A 17,943-nucleotide genomic window follows, 5' to 3' on the forward strand; every position below is an offset into this window, starting at 1 on the left:
GCCAACAGATACTTGAAAAGATGTTCAACCTCACTAGCAATTAGGGAAATCCAGCAAAAATAGCTCAGTGATTGAGCACTCCACCTATGAACCAGGAGGTCTCTGTTCGATTCCCGGTCAGGGCACATGCCTGGGTGACTGGCTCCATCCACAGTAGGGTGTGTGCAGGAGGCATCCAATCAGTGATTCTCTCTCATCATTGATGTTTCTATCTCTCTCTCTCCCTCTCCCTTCCTCTCTTAAGTCAATAAAAATATACTGGGGGGGAAAAACCTACAATTAGATATAGCCTCACACGTGTTAGAATGGCTATTATCAACAAGACCAGCAATAACAAGTGTTGGAAAGATTGTGGAGAAAAGGGAACCCTCATTCACTGCTGATGAGAATGTACAATGGTACAGCCACTATGGAAAACAGTGACAAAATTGCCTGATTCCTCAAAAAATTAAGAATAGAGTTACCATATGACCCAGCAATCCCTCTCCTTGGTATGTATTCCCAAAACTCGAAAACGTATATTCACAAGATATGTGTGTGTGTGTGTGTGTGTGTGTGTGTGTGTGTTTTTCTTATGTTGGCCTGCTCTAGCCTCCTTGCCAAGATGCCCTTGCCAGCCACAGCCTCGATGCTGGAGACACTGTGGTGAACCTGTTCTGCTGCTCCCACCTCCCCTGGCCTCCACCTTAGGGGAGAAGTGCTTCGCTGTGTTCTTTGGCAGAGCACATGTAGGATGGGATGTAGAGTCAGAGGGGAGAATGACCCTGTCTCCAAATCTATATCTAAACTCTCTGTGAATTTAACTCCTCTTATTTTTCTCCCTAACCTCAGTCTCGATGAAGTGTGTCCCCTGAGGCTGAGCTGGGGAAAGGGAGAGGATGACATGTATTAGCCATGCCCTCTAGTGTCCTTTCTCCCTTATCTCTGTAGTCACTCAAGAATGCAGACTGGTGCAGCCACTGTGGAGAACAGTATGGAGTTTCCTCAAACAACTAAAAATGGAACTCCCATTTGACTGACCCAGTAATCCCACTTCTAAGAATATATCCCAAGAAACTAGAAACACCAATCAGAAAGGATATATGCACCCCTATGTTCATAGCAGCACAATTTACAATAGCTAAGATTTGGAAACAGCCTAAGTGCCCATCAGCGGATGCATGGATTAAAAAACTGTGGTACATCTACACAATGGAATACTAAGCTGCTGTAAAAAGGAAGGAACTCCTACCATTTGCAACAGCATGGATGAACCTGGAGAGCATTATGCTAAGCGAAATAAGTCAGTGAGAGAAAGATAAATATCACATGATCTCACTCATTTGTGGAATATAATGAACAATATACACTGATGAACAAACATAGATCCAGAGACAGAGAATCATCAATCAGACAGTCAAACCTCAGAGGGAAGGTAGGGGAGGGTGGGGGTAAGGGGGAGAGATCAACCAAAGGACTTGTATGCATGCATATAAGCATAACCTATGAACACAGACACCAGGGGGATGACGGCATGAGGGGGGCGGGGGAGGGGGGCGGTAGGGAGCGGGAGGGCAGTGGGGGATAAGGACACATATGTAATACCTTAATCAATAAAGAAAGAAAAAAGGGGGAAAAAAAGAACAAGTATTGACTGACCATTGTAATAGACTGAATGTAAAACAAATTCCAATTCTCTGCACTTTTCTATGCTCTTTGTAATGAGACATTCAGCTCCTCCCATTAAGGAGTGGAATCTCCCCACCCCAGTGAATCTGGGATAGCCTGTGACTTGACTGGCTTTGGTTTGGCTGAAGTAAGAGTACTGTATGTCTGTTCCAAGCCTGAGTTCCACTCATTCTCTTGGCTCCTCCGCCATGCCCTGAAAACAGCCTGGGTTAGAATGCTGGCTGATGAAAAAAAAATGCTTCAGCCCATAACCAGACCAGAAGAGCTGCCCTCTCTGCCAAACTCAGCCCCTATACCCCTATATTCACTGCAATTTTATTCTCAGTGGCCAAGACATAGAAACAGCCAGTGTCTTGTGATAGAGGATTGGATAAAGATGTGGTTCATACACACAGTGGAATACTACTCAGCCATAAGATGAAATACTGCCATTTGCAACAATATGGATGAACCTTGAGAATATTATGCTAAGTGAAATAAGTCAGAAAAAGTTAACCATATTATTTCATGCATATGTGGGATATAAAACTGAAACTTTTTAACACAAAGAGCAGTATTGTGGTTGCCAGTGGGAAGGGAATGGGAGTGGTAGGGAGTGAAGGGGGCCTTATGTATTATGTATGGTAATGAAAGATTAATTTGACTTTGGGTGGTGGGCACACAGATTCTGTATTATAGAAATACTAGAGGCCCAGTGCACAAAATTTGTGCACTGGGGGGAGGGAGGGGTCCTTCAGCCCCCCTGTGCCCTCTTGCAGTCTGGCAGCCTTCAGGGGATGTCTGACTGATGGCTTAGGCCCACTCCCGGCAGTAGGACATTCCTAGTGCTGCCGCTGAGACAGGAGAGGCTTCCGCCATGGTCGCTGCGCTCACCACTAGTGAGCCTGGCGCAGGGCTTCTAGCTGATCAGGGCTCCCCCGGTGGGAGTGCACTGACCACCAGGGGGCAGCTCCTGCATTGAGCATCTGCCGCCTAGTGGTCAGTGTACATCATAGTGATCAGTTCTTCCCCATTCAGTTGATTTGCATATTAATTAGCCTTTTATTATATAGGATACCCTAAAAACCTATATGATCTTATTAACCAGTCACCCCAATAAATTTACTTATTTATTTTTTTTAAATATATTTTCTTGATTTTTTACAGAGAGGAAGGGAGAGAGATAGATAGTTAGAAACATCGATGAGAGAGAAACATCAACCAGCTGCCTCCAGCACACTCCCCACTGGGGATGTGCCTGCAACCAAGGTACATGCCCTTGACCAGAATCGAACCTGGGACCCTTGAGTCCGCAGGCTGACGCTCTATCCGCTGAGCCAAACCAGTTAGGGCCACCCCAATAAATTTAATTTAAAAACTGTAGTTATGTCAGCATGCCCTTGGGCAATGCCATCTCCTGGAATGATTCTGTTTAGACTTGACTGAATACCACTCTGCCTGCCCTAGAACCTCTGTAGGAGGGAAGGATCGCATCCTTTAACAGGACTGGGATTGCCCTGCATTCCCTGGCCCAAAGGCTAGGGGATGCCTACAACCCTGGGGCCTATCCACCCAGGACTCAGGCGAGTTGGGGAAATGGGATTTGCTGATCCATCACTTCAACTGCCTGGAAGCAAGTCCAGAGGTGTAGCCCCACCCCTCCTGAGGAGGCCCCGCTCCGCAGCCCAGCAGCCCAGCAGCCCAGCAGCCCAGCAGCCCAGCAGCCCAGCAGCCCAGCAGCCCAGCAGCCCAGCAGCCCAGCAGCCCAGCAGCCCAGCAGCCCAGCAGCCCAGCAGCCCAGCAGCCCAGCAGCCCTGCCTGGTCCCCGCCCATCGAACTAGTCCTCTTCCCTCTCCTGCTGCCCCTTCCGGGCTTGAGGGCCTTCAGCAAGTTCCCGCCCTACGCGTCGCCCTACCAAACCCCACCCTCTGCACTTCCAGGCTCCGCCCCCGCGTGAGGGCCACCTTCAACTCCAGGGCTGCCCCTGCTCCCGCCTCAACCCGCTAGGGCGGCCTTGGAGCAGTGCCGCAACTCCTCCAGCGAACATGGCGCTCCGGGCCGCAAGGGCCGTGCGGGCCGCGGCCTGCAGCCTGCGCACCGCGTGGGCGCCCGCTGCGCCCTGCCCGCTGCGGCCCTGGGGCCTGAGGGCGGGCGCCATCCGGACGCTGCGCACTGGTCCCAATCTGCTGTTGGGTAAGCTTTGAGTGGGCACGTGGGGCAAGCTGGGATGCCTCAGGTGGGGGTGAGCTGGGACGCTTCCCCCCTCGCCTGATCCTTATCTCAAGTCCCGGTTGCCGATCGCCCGGGTCTAGCAAGCCACGACTCCTGAGCACACTTCTTTTTCGCTGGGATCTCTAATTGTGCAGCCCCTCCTCCCCTCCCTAAGTGGCGTGGCTGACACCGCAGCCTTTGTCCTGCAGGTTAGGGAGGCGGGAGGGGGGTGGGGAGGGAGCCTGGAGCACGCGTGATCGCAGTGTCCGGGGCAGGAGTCTGCCGCTGGCTCCTGGAAAATCCGGCCAGTGCCCCTAAGCTTCTTGACCTTAGGTTATCTCTCATTTGTGGGCATCGTAGACCCTAAAAGTGGCGACTAATAATAGGCTTTTAGTTTGCTCCACGGATCTTATCAGTAACTCTAAAGTAAAATTAAAGCAAGAGCAATAATTGAAGTGAAAGCACTGGATCTAGATTTTTACTAGTTAAAGCGAGCAAAACTTTTGAGTCAGTTTCCCTCATCAGGAAAATGGAAATGATAGTCTTACCTCACAGAGTTGTTGGGAGGGTGAAATAATAGTAATGTAACTGTTGTACATAAAGCCTGGCACATAGTAAGTACTGGATAAATGTTATTAAATTTTAGTTCATAGAATGAAATAGCAAAAAATGGACCGATGTTAATATATTTTATCTGTCTAGTGACTTTGAAAGAAATACAAACCTTTAATAGATTACTCAAAACGCCTAATTTTCTGAGGCTCAAAGCTCAGTAAGAAAGTAATTATTTACATAATCTCCTGTCCACTTTTTTCCTGTTGGGCCAAGGGTTAAAGAATTGTACTAATCATTGAACCTAAATAGGCTGGCCTAGAAAAAAGGCTTAGCAATGTTGCTGCCTCTTCCTCTAAACCAGTGGTTCTCAACCTTCCTAATGCCGCGACCCTTTAATACAGTTCCTCAGGTTGTGCTGACCCCCCATTTCATTGTTACAAATTGAACATAATTAAAGCATAGTGATTAATCACAAAACAATATGTAATTATATATGTGTTTTCCGATGGTCTTAGGCGACCCCTGTGAAAGGGTCATTCGACGCCCAAAGGGGTCTCGACCCACAGGTTGAGAACCACTGCTTGCTTGCTCAGTTGCTAAATTGAATGTGAGAGCCATCTTATTCTTAAGATTATCTTTACAATTGGATAAAATGGCAAGGCCAAAATCAGGACAATGGTCTCAGAGAAGTCATTTATAGTTCTCCAGCCTTTTAGAAGGTATGTTAGGTTTAAACAGCCTGTTCTAGAGTTGTAAGAGAATGATAGGGAGAATTCAGTGTTGTAGCCAAATAATTATATACTAGATATTTTGCTCAGAATCCCTTTTACTTAAACTTTTAAATATTACTTCACTCCAACTTTTAAGAGTTTACTATATGCCCAGCATTGTTTAGAAATGGGAGTACAAATAAAATAAACACTGCACTTGTTTGCTTTGTACTTATAATCTACCATCCTGGAGAAAATTGATAAATGGGCTATATCTGTAGTATGTTAAGTTCTATGAGTGTGTTTGGGGTTATGGTGAGAGGAGAGTAGTACAGAGTTCTATGGGAATGTGCTGGATGGGCCCAGGAACCCAGTCTTGAAGGGCTAGACTAGGCTTGTGGCAGGAAAGAGCTTCTAAACTGAACTATGAAATAGTCAAGAAAAAGTGAAAGGTGGGGACAGTGTTGCAGTCAGGACATAAGTATAAACCTTAAGCTTTTTTTAAAAAATCCTCACTGGAGGAATGAAGATATTTTTTCCATTGACTTTTACAGAGAGTGGGAGGAGGGATGGTGGGAGAGAGACACACACATCGATTGGCTGCCTCCCAAACTCAAGCCCCCACTGGGGCAAGGGATTGAACCTGCAACCGAGGTACATGCCCTTAACTGGCAATCGAACCCACGACCCTTTAATCAGCGGGCCAACACTCTAACCACTGAGCACACCATCGAGGCCAAATCTTAAGCTTTTTAATAGAAGGATTAGATAGACTGAAGCATTCAGTTATTTGAAGTGGAATAAAGTAAAGCAAATTCCTTTGTGACAGATTTTGCAACTTTTTCCACTGAAGAATATAAAATTAAAAGCTTTTTAATGCTAAGAGGAAAAGAAAAGAATAAGCTATGCTCTGTTTACATTCTGTTGCGCATCAGAGCTGTGTAATCAAAGCAACTGAATGCTGTTTTAAGTATAACTATCTTTGGGTAAGGGAGAAGAGTGAACCAGCAAGGCTTACTTTAAAACAGTATTGGAATTAATGAACCATTTTCCAATTCACTTCTGATGCATTATTTTTGGAAAAAATCCTTGATTTTGGAAAGTAATATATATTTAAGATAGTATATACTTTTAAAAAATTACTTATTTCTTAAAGCAAGAACTTTTCACATTAAATCCTAAATAATTTTTTCATATCTCTTAAATTTTGGTCAGTCTTTCTTCCAGGAATTGTTGAATATTTGACCATATCTTTTTTTTTTAATAAACTTTTTTTTATTGATTTTAGAGAGGAAGGGGGAGGGAGAGAGAGATTGAAACATCAATGATGAGAAAGACATTGATTGGCTGCCTTCTGCGCCCCCCCACATGGGATCGAGCCCGAAACCCTGGCACGTGACCTTGACCAGAATTGAATGCGGGACCCTTCAGTCTGCAGGCCAATACTCTATCCACTGAGCCAAACTGACTAGGGCAGTGATGGCGAACCTTTTGAGCTCAGCATGTCAGCATTTTGAAAAACCCTAACTTAACTCTGGTGCCGTGCCACATATAGAAATTTTTTGATATTTGCAACCATAGTAAAACAAAGATTTATATTTTTGATATTTATTTTATATATTTAAATGCCATTTAACAAAGAAAAATCAACCAAAAATGAGTTCGCGTGTCACCTCTGACACGCGTGTCATAGGTTTGCCATCACTGGACTAGGGCGACCATATCTTTGAAGAGAAACTCATAGAAAAAGCCAAGGGCTAACCTGTCCAATGAAAGATCAATAGAACTTGACTTTCCACCTGTTCATGGCTTAGCTCTGAGGTGACTGTTGAGTTATCTTAATAGTTTGCTTCTTTAAATGATGGTAGCCTATTTCTTCCACACAGGCCTGAATTCCAGTAAAATGGAATTTTAAGAACTTATTTAAGTTGTAATTTACTAGGTCAATTTCATTCCTGTAAGATTCCACTTTGCCTGCAAGCAACCAACTTGCAGGGAAGATGTCTTAGGTCAACTTTAAAATGGCACGTTATTTTTTTAGCTTAAATAATTTATGAGCAGTCTGTGCTCATTCCAAAACTTCATCACTCCAAATCTGTCTTCAGAGGGACAAGACTTTTCTGCAAGACAGACCAATTAATAGATAAATATACATTTGAAATAGCCTCAAATTTTTTGTGTGTGATTTAGACTAAGTAAGGTTAGAGCAGATAATCAAATCACCAAAAGATGCGCAAGGTGTTCACATCGAGCCATCTTTGTCTAAGTGATAGCACTGTTAAGATGTACCGTCTAGTTGCGATCATTTTTTCCAGGGCATGTACTATTGAAAGGCAATGTCAATAAGTCAGACCAAATACTGGGAAAGTTTTGCCTTTTGACAGCATTGATATAAAAAATGCATTATAAGAAGTGATGCTACTGCTTTTCTGAAATATTGGTCTTCTATTTTAGTGCGTAAATTCACAGAGAAACATGAATGGATAACAACAGAAAATGGTATTGGAACAGTGGGAATCAGCAATTTTGCACAGGTATTGGACTGTCTCGAAATAGTTAAAGTAGTCTGCTTTCACCTAAATTGGGTTGTCTCTGTCTTTTAAAATTTGTTTATTCTGCCCTTAGTGTTTTAGGCCCTTAACAGGCCCTTAGAGAAACATCAATCATAAGTGAAACAAGTGAAAAACATAACCTGGTTAGGAGAGTATGTAGTGTTAGAGATATTGAAAGGTTAACATTTAAAATTGAAGGTAGGAAACAAATCTTATTCAAGAAAGAAATGTGTTCGTTTCATATTGGGGAAGTTAAGGAAAGAAGCAGCAAAAGGGTAGAGTGTTGATAGTGTTTTGTGGATACAGTGATACACACATGACCAGGGGAGATGAAGAGGGGAAAACCTAGATTGGCACAGATTACGCAGAGGGAAACCTTTTATTTAGCCTATCTATTTCTCTATTAACTCCCCTATTCCCACTGATCCCATATTTGAAATATTGTGTAAAAGAAAACGTTAAGTCAAATGGCAGCACCAGTTAATAATTTTAAACTGGATCTCTGGGAGGTGAGGCACTATGGGGAAAGGGGATGATAACTGATGGAAATATAAAATACTTTATAGAAATGTTGGAATATCAGGTATTGAAAGTCAATGACAAATATATCTTCATTGGTATATCTGTGTACCTACTGAAGTCCAATACAGGGTGCTTGTGAAATACTGTGTAGTGTCCATACCTCCTGGAATTTATCTATGAGTGTAATTACCTACATGGAAAATGACATACAAAACATTACAAGATGGATAACCTGAGTGGTGAAGTGGGTGGTAACCTGATGGAGAGATAATTTCTTATTGGAGTCAAGGTCTTCAAAGCGTATAAGGCATGTGACTATGCGTTGAAGAATTAATGGGTAAGATTTAAGCAAATGCTGAGGGAGAAATGGCTGCAGAAGTGAAAAAATGCAAAGTGTGATTCTTCTCAGGGAAGATAGTAATCTTTTGGAGGATATACGGTTTGTAACCAGTCACTATGGCTGTGGGAAGTCCAGCTAGTGGCCTGTTTCTTTGTAGGTCCTGAGCCAAGAATAGTTTTGTGTTTTAAAGGGTTGTAAGAAAAAAACACAAAAAGTGTGGCCCATCAAATGTAAAATTTGTGCAACTATCTGAAATTACAGGGGATTCGGTGTTTGGCTTGCTCCTATTAGGAGGTTTAATTATATTTCTTAGAGTTTTTTTGTTTGTTGTTTTTAGGAAGCATTGGGAGATGTTGTTTACTGTAGTCTGCCTGAAATTGGGACAAAATTAAACAAGCAAGGTGAGTATTTTTCTTACCTTGGTTTGTCATCATTCATGCCATAAATTTTCTTTACCTAACCTTTACCTTGAATAATAACTTTTAAAAAAATCTTCACCAGAGGATGTTTCCACTAATTTCAGAGTGGGGTATGGGGGATAAGAGGGAGGAAGGGAGGGAGGGAGGGAGGGAGGGAGGGAGGGAGGGAGGGAGGGAGAGAGGGAGAGAGAGAGAGAGAGAGAGAGATCAGTTGCCTCTCTTACACACCACTGGCCAGGGCTTGAATAACTTCTATGCACCCAGGATCATTAGAGTGCTTTTCACTCAAGTAACAGGAAACTTAAAAGAGCGAGGAAGGGAGAGGGAGAGAAATATCAGTTGTTTGACTGGAAGTTGAACTGGAAACCTTTGGTGCACGGGACGATGCTCCACCAACAAAGCCACACTGACCGCGGCTAGGGATTTATATCTTATACTAGTATAAATGGTCTGGACATAGGTGAAGAGAGGATTAGTTGAGTGGCTCAGTGAAGGACATGACCTTTTTTAGTACTTTTTCTGCCTCAATGTGTCACAGTTCACAACATGGCAGCAAAATCTTAAACACTGTCACATTCTCAAATGACAATGTCCAAAAGCAGGAAGAGACAGACAGCCTTTCATTTTTATTCTCTTACATCTCATTAGCCAGATATGGGTTATATTTGCTACCCCTAGTTGTAGGGATGATAGCAAAGAGAAAATGAGCATTTTTAGACATCATAATGGAAGGTAGGAAGAAGTAGAGGGAAATGGGTGTTAGCCTCTTTGCTCTCCACTCCACATATTCATATTGAGGCCTATTAAGTCTAAAAAGTAAAATCTGCTTTTCTTTGAGGTAGTAAAGCATATGAGCTAAAAGGGGTCAGAACCTGGTTTTCAAGCCTGGTCTCACAATATATTAGCTGTGTGATTTTGAGGAACAAACATAATCTAGGTCTCATCTATAAGTTAGGATAATAATAATAATAGTATCTACTTCATAGAGTTATAGTATTGAATGAAATTTAGCATAATGTAAGTATCTTTGACAGTATTGGCCATCTCTTTTTCTGCTTAAACTTTCCCCATCATTTATCTTGTTTGATATTTTTCTGCTTCCTGTCTCTCAACATCCTGGTCAGTCACATCCCTCTTTTTGAACGGCTTCCTAGAAACCATTTCTGATGTCATAATAAAACCCCCAGTGTGGTTAATGATCTTTTTTTCTATACAACAACGCACAGTTCTCATTTTCTCAAGTTCTTTTATTTACTGTACCTGCTTTGCTACTCAAGCAGACCATAAGTTTCAGAACATCTCTTTATAGTAAGTGAATGTCATGAGCCTTTTGTGCATTAAAAAATTCTACTAATATAAATATGCTGGTAACATACTTAACTTAAAAATGCCTTTTAAAAACTTTCTACAAAATGTATTTTTAAATTGATACATATGAAAATACATCGATCTTAATTATACAATCTAATGGCATACTGCATGAATCTTCCCAATTGTCTGATTTCTTTTATCCAATGTCATGATTTTTGATATGCATTCATGTTGACCAGTTTTTTTTTATTGATTTCAGAGAGGAAGGGAGAGAGATAGAAACGTCAATGATGAGAGAGAATCATTGATCAGCTGCCTCCTGTGCACCACCCACTAGGGATTAAGCCCTCAACATGGCATGTGCCCTGACCGGGAATTGAACAGTAACCTTCTGGTTCAAAGGTTGACGCTCAACCACTGAGCTACTCCAGCTGGGCAGTCGTTCAGTTTTTAGTTGCTGAAGAGTGTCCCACTGTATGAATAGACACATTTTTATCCTTTCTCCTGTTGATGGATTTTCATGTTATTTCTAGTTGCGAGTTATCATGAATAAAGCTACTATAAACTGTTTTGTATGTCTCTTTTTGTGAATATATGTACTCATTTCTCTTGGGTAAGTACATACAGGAGTAGTATTTCTGGTTCATAGTGTAGGTATATGTTTAACTTAATAAGAAACTGCCAGTTTTCCATGTTTGTACCATTTTACATTCTCATCAACAATATGAGACTCAGTTTTCCAGAAGCTATAGATCTCATTTTGGTTTAAGCTTGAATTTCCTCAGGAACATTATTGTTGAGCAACTTTGTGCTTTTTACTAACATCTTTATTTGTGAAGTCTCTAGTCAAGTCTTTTACCAATTTCGTTTTTTGGGGGGGGGTTTTTTACCATTGACTTTTAGGCATTCTTTTTGTTTGTTTATCCTCATAGGAGGATATTTTTCCATTGATTTTAGAGACAATGGAAGGGAGGTCGGCAGCCAGGCAGCTTGAAGTGAACATGAGGCTTGCTTGCTTCAGTGACAGAGGACTCCAACGTTCCCCGCCTGCTGCTGCAGGCCTCTGAGCTGCAACTCTAAGCAACTATGTTACAAATATAGAAGCTAAACAAAACCCCAGAAACCTGCTTTAGTCTGTCGGGCTTCAGCCAGCAGGATCACAACATTGTTTCAAATACAGAAGGTAAACAAAGGCCAGAAACCTGCTTTCAGCAGCGGAGGCCTAAGAGCTGGAGCCAAGCCTCAAAGCTAAAGCTGGCCCAGAATAAAAAAGAAAAAAAAGGAGCGGTTGGGAGCTTCAGTCACCCGCCAGCCTGAAAACAGCCCTCAGCCCCTCACCCAGACTGGCCAGGCACCCCAGTGGGGATCCCCACCCTGAAGGGTGTGTGACCAGCTGCAAACAGCCATCATCCCCTCACCCAGGCTGGCCAGGCACTCCAGTGGGGACCCCCACCCTGATCCAGGCGATGTCCCAACCCCCACCCCACGGGCCCTGCTCTGTGTGTGATGGGGTAGAGCCATAACCTCCCCATTGGCCCTGCCCTGACTGTGACAGTGGCGGCGCCCCAACCCCCTGATCGGCCCTGCTGTGTGGGTGATAGAGGGCGATGCCCCAAACCCCTGGTCCGCCCTGCTGTGTGTGTGACGGGGCGGTGCCCCAACTCCCCTATCGGCCCTATTCTGTGACAGGGGGGAGCTCCTCAACCCCCTGATCGGCCCTGCTCTGTGCGTGACGGGGGAGCTCCCTAACCTCCTGATGGGCCCTGCTCTGTGCGTGACAGGGGGCAGTGCCCCAACCCCCTGATTGGCCCTGCTCTGTGACAGGGGGTGGCGCTGCAACCTCCCCATTGACCCTGCCTTGAGTGTGACAGGGGGCGGTGCCCCAACCCCCCAGTCGGCCCTACCCTGAGCGTGACTGAGGGTGGCATCACAACCTCCCAATCTGCCCTGCTCTGTGCATGACAGGGGGCGGCGCCCCAACTCCCCAATTGGCCCTGCTCTGAGCCCAACCAGGGGCTGCACCTAGGGTTGGGCCTGCCCTCTGCCACCAGGGAGCAGGCCTAAGCCAGCAGGTCGTTATCTCCCGAGGGGTCCCAGACTGTGAGAGGGCACAGGCCAGGCTGAGGGACCCCCCCGCCCCCCCGAGTGCACAAATTTTTGTGCACCAGGCCTCTAGTCCTATATAATAAAAGGCTAATATACAAATTGTCCCCTCAGGAGTTCTACCAACCAGGAGTTCGACTGCTTGCTATGATGTGCACTGATCACCAGGGGGCAGTGCAGAAGGCAGGAAGGCTCCAGCCAGCAGCTGGATGGCCCTGATTGGCCCTGATCGCTGGCCAGGCCTAAGGACCCTGCCTGTGCACGAATTTCGTGCACTGAACCTCTAGTGTCCCAAATATTTTGGTATGTTGTATTCTCATCATTCACTTCCGACCACTGGATATTGTCTTATAGGTGACTAAGGCTCTATTAATTTTTCAGCCTTTTAAAAATATATATATTTTTGTTGATTTCAGAGAGGAAGGTAGAGGGAGAGATTGGAACATCAATGATGAGAATCACTGATTGGCTGCCTCTTGCACACCCCTACTGGAGATCAACCTTGCAACCTGGGCACGTGCCCTTCATAGGAATGGAAGCTGGGACCCTTCAGTCTGCAGGCCTGATGCTGTATCCACTGAGCCAAACCAGCTAGAGCCAGCCTTTTTTTTTTTTAACTGTTCTTTAGATTGGTTAATTTTAGATTATCATTCTTCACATTCACTGATCCTTTGTTTTACTATATCCAGTCTGCTGTGTATACCATTCAGGGGATATTTTGTTTTACGTAGTTTACTTTCAGTTCTAAAAAGTTATTTACAAGTATTCCTCCATATGTTCACTTATTATGATGATCTTTTTTAAAAAAAGTCTTTTAATATGCTTATAATAGCTATTTTAAGGTTCTCTGGTAATTCTATCAGGTGGGTCTGTAGGTTGTTTGGGGATCTTTCTGCTGACTACTTTTTCTCTTTTCCATCCTCATTTTCCAGCCACGTTGGCAGCCCCATACTTCATCCTTTGACCCTTCAAAGAAATAAGACTGGTTTTCTACTTGTGTTCTAATTACACTGTGGTCTTTGGATAGCATGGTGTTATCAGTGTATGCATTGTATAAAAGAAGATCTCAGATTGGGTCCCATTTTTTTTTTTCCAATCATTAACTCTCCTTTTGGTTATCCTACAGATCCTTCACATAATTGTTTTTTGTTTGTTTGTTTGTTTGTTTGTTTGTTTTTGGTGTATCTGTAGAAAGGTGAGTCTGAGGTACTGTACTGCTACTGGAATCTTCTGAGTTGTTTTTTTTTTCTGAACCATAGTAAATTGAAAGAAGATTGAGTTTTAGTGAATTCAAGCACTTCTGGTATTCAAATACATCACCATTTGTTTACTCTGTCTAAAAGAAATAGGTCTGCTTTATTGAGGATATTGATACTCTTCTCATAGGTGATACAAACATGACAAAATCTACGATTTTATTTTTAAATAAAGATACTTGGAATTTTATCATGATTGAACTTGAAGTGGCCAATTTTCTATATTGGCATTTTCAGGTCATTAACTTTTGATATTTAATATTTTCTTTCATTTTCTTAATTTAGATGAGTTTGGTGCTTTGGAAAGTGTGAAAGCTGCTAGTGAACTATATTCTCCTCTGTCAGGAGAAGTAACTGAAATTAATACAGCTCTTGTAGAAAATCCAGGACTTGTCAACAAATCTTGTTATGAAGACGGTAAGTTGTTAATCTAAGGTTAAAAGCAAGTTTTAGCGAATTGACTTTATCTCTTTACACTTTTTGGTACTAAATAGAGATGTTCTGCTTTTAATAAAAAAAAGCACAGATTAGCTGAATATCTAAGGTTATGTTTATTAAGATCATTGTTGATTAAAATAAAGCATGGCCTTGTTTTACAGGGTTCTTAGTATTAAACACTTGCAAAATATTTACTTCTTCAAACATAAAGTGTCTATATTGGGATGTAGGGGATAATAGAATAATACTTATTTCATTTATTTTCAGTTTTCTCACATATTCATCTTTATAGTTACCCAGTGAGGTAGGCTAGTAGCAATTTTCTTCATTTTGTAGATGAAATGAGGTCCAGAAAGGATTTATCTGTTAAGGTCACACATCCATAAATGGTAAAATTAGGATTAGGTTGTAGTTCTCTGTTGCCTATCACCACGGCCCTTCTAACTCTCTACTTTCTATGTCCTTCACATCAGTAGTTAACAGTGTTGGTGTTCCTCTTATTAATGAAAGATATACCTAGTCTCTTGTATACTTGGATCCCTATTCAGTGTCATTTGTTGATGCTTATTACAATCTAACAGTTCTTAATCCATTATAGTGGAATCTATTCTAGTTGTAATCTTTTCGATAATGATATGCAAGGATATTAATTTAATTCTTAATGTTAAAACTTAAAATTCCTTGAACAAATGAGTCATTGAGGTAAATAATACTACATTAATTTTGAGGCACTAAAGAATTTATTTTAAAACCAGTGTTGGTAAGGATGTGGAGAAATGGGAATCCTATTGGAGTGTTTGTGGGAATGAAGATTGGTACAGCCACCATGGAAAACAGTATGGCGGTTCCTCAAGAAATTAAAAATGGAACTACCTAATGACCCAACAATTGCACTACTGGGTATATAGCCAAAGAAACCCAAAATATTAATTCAATAATATATGCTCCCCTATGTCCATTGTATATTATTTACACAAGTGCCCATCAATAGATGAGTGGATAAAAAAAGCTATGGTACACATATACATTACTCTGCCATTAAAAAGAATGAAATCTTATTATTTGTGACAACATGGATAGACCTAGAGGATATTATGTTAAGTGAAATAAGTCAGGCAAAGAAAGACAAATACTATATGCTTTTACTTACATGTAGAATCTACCAAATAAAATAAATGAACAAACAAATAGAAACCAATTCACAGATATAGAGAACAGACTGATGAAGAGGGGCATTTGGAGGGTTGGGTGAGAAAAGTCAAGAGAATAAGAAGTACTAGTTAGTAGTTACAAAATAGTCAACATAGGAAATCAAATCAATCAATAATATTGTAATAATTGTGTATATGTTAGGTGGGTACTAGAAACGTCAGGGGGCAGATCACTGTATAAAGCATATGACTGTCTAACCACTATGCTGTGCATCTGAAACAAATCCAAAATAATACTATATATAAGCTAATTTAAAATAAAACTATTTTACATTTTTTAATGAACTTAACTCTTTAAAAAGGTAATTTGGAATATAAGATACTTTTCTTTGGTTGCAGGTTGGCTGATCAAGATGACACTGAGTAACCCTTCAGAACTAGATGAACTAATGAGTGAAGAAGCATATGAGAAATACATAAAATCTATTGAGGAGTGAAAATGAACCCACCTAAATAAAGTAGTCTGAAACAACTTATCTAGCATAGTTGTCTTAAATTAGTAGTAGATAGAAGATTTAATAATTCCAATGAAAAAAGAAACTACAACAATGCTACTGGATGAAAATACCCCTTAACCATCTAATGATGGCAGATAAATACAATGTGCATCTTTTCCACAACTCCCTATGGTTTTTAGGCTAGGCTACAGTTATAATATTCAGAATTCCTGAAATTATCCATGGTAAAATCTAGTAATAAAAATTATATATTTCAAGGATAACATTGTTATCTTAAGCCTTATATAATACTGTAATTTGCTTACTTCGGTCTCTGGATTTGGGTCACAATACTTAATGATCTTTCCATTGGAAATAACAGGCAATAGATAAAAGTTTTTGTTGTTACGGTGTCATGTGATGAACAATACTGTCTCAATTTAGCAATTACCGAGTTTGCTGGTGCTATTTTTATACACTGAAGTAGCAGCCTCGCAGGAAAATAAGAAAGTTTAATAATAAAACATTCAACTTCATTAATTTTTTTGTTTTGCTGTTAATATATCATTTAGTGACTATGCTAGTATTTGTGAAGATGTGAATTTTAACTTATTGAAAGTTTTTGTTTGTTTTAAGGTAATTGAAGCCATAACAAGGAAAGATTCCAAGAAAATGTTTCCTTTTAGTTATTCATAAATGTGATTTTTCTTAAGCAAAAATCTAATTGCCTGATAATATTAAGTACTTTTTGGTCACCTTTAATATCATGAAAAAGAAACCACTGATACTGTTTTTCTGTCATGCTAAGTTAGAAAAGAGAAGAGGAAAAACAAGGAAAGGTGAAAGTTTGATGAGTAAGGCACATAGATGGCATCCTTAAGAAAGTTAAATCATTCAGGTTTTCACAACGTAATCGGAATGGAAGTGAAACTTTTTGAGCTCAGACACTGACTTAGATAGTTAATGTTCTTTATAGTTTAAGCATATTTACAATCCCAAATGATATTTTAATTCAGCCAACTGTAACGTGGATATTTTTGGGATATTATATACACACGTAAATATAAATACTAGGTATACCAGTTAATAATGCGGATTTTTTCAATAGATGGAGTTACACATGTTGATATATATGCAATTTGATGTGTATGCTATTTTGTTGTTTTGACAAGCTTCAAAACTTCATATGTCAAATTTGCTGAAGGTGTTAACATCATAGATATTTTTACACTTAAAAATGTCGAATTTCGTGCCAAAAAAAGCACTTGTGGGAAGTTTTAATTCATTACTTTATTTTGAAGAAAAGTGCTGCTAAATACTTCGGGAAGCTTATGGTGAACATGCTCCATCTCAAGATACTTGTGAACGCTGGTTTAAAACGCTTTAAAAGTGATGATCTCAATGTGAAAGACAAAGAAGGTCCAGGTCAACCAAAAAAGTTTGAAGACCAACAATTACAAGCATTATTGGATGAAGATGTGTGTCAAACTCAAAAATGACTTACAGAAAGATTAAACGTTGCTCAGCAAACAATTTCCGATCATTTATAAGCAATGGGAAAGATTTTAAAGTAAGGAAAATGGGTGCCACATCAACTGAACGAAAGACAAATGGAAAACCGAAAAGTCATCAGTAAAATGTTGCTTCAGCGGCACGAAAGGAAGTCTTTTTTGCATCGAATTGTGACTGGTAATGAAAAGTGGATTTATTTTGAGAATCCCAAATGCACAAAATCATGGGTTGATCCAGGTCAACCATCAACATGCAAGGCCAAATCACTTCAAAAAGAAGACAATGCTCTGCATTTGGTAGGATCAGGAAGGTGTGGTGTGTTATGAGCTTCTAAAACCAGGTGAAACTGTTAATACTGATCGCTAGCAACAACAAATAATCAATTTGATCCACGCTTTGATCATGAAAGGACCAGAATGTGCTAGAAGACACGGCACAGTAATTTTGCTTCCTGATAACACACCATCACACACTTCAAAACCAGTTAAAGACACATTATAAGGTCTTGCCTGGGAAATATTAACCCACCCGCCATATTCACCAGACCTTGCTCCTTCAGATGACCACTTGTTCCGATCGATGGCACACGCACTTTCTGAGCAGCACTTCAAAGCGTACGAAGAAGTGGAAAACTGGGTCTCTGAATGGTTTGCCTCAAAACAAGAAAAGTTCTATTGGGATGGTATCCACAAATTACCTGCAAGATGGGGGAAATGTGT

General features: G+C 41.1%; 1 protein-coding gene across 1 annotated transcript; it reads left to right on the plus strand.

Annotated features, from left to right (window-relative positions):
• Positions 1 to 3,578: 3,578 nt before the first annotated feature.
• Positions 3,579 to 16,248, plus strand: GCSH (glycine cleavage system protein H). The gene is made up of 5 exons (XM_036346580.1): positions 3,579 to 3,840; positions 7,578 to 7,657; positions 8,875 to 8,938; positions 13,912 to 14,043; positions 15,615 to 16,248. The coding sequence occupies exons 1-5, from the start codon at positions 3,693 to 3,695 to the stop codon at positions 15,710 to 15,712; spliced, it is 522 nt and encodes a 173-aa protein (XP_036202473.1). The 5' UTR covers positions 3,579 to 3,692; the 3' UTR covers positions 15,713 to 16,248.
• Positions 16,249 to 17,943: the final 1,695 nt, after the last annotated feature.

This window comes from Myotis myotis, unplaced genomic scaffold (genome assembly GCF_014108235.1).
Source record: "Myotis myotis isolate mMyoMyo1 unplaced genomic scaffold, mMyoMyo1.p scaffold_m19_p_19, whole genome shotgun sequence".
Taxonomy (NCBI): domain Eukaryota; kingdom Metazoa; phylum Chordata; class Mammalia; order Chiroptera; family Vespertilionidae; genus Myotis; species Myotis myotis.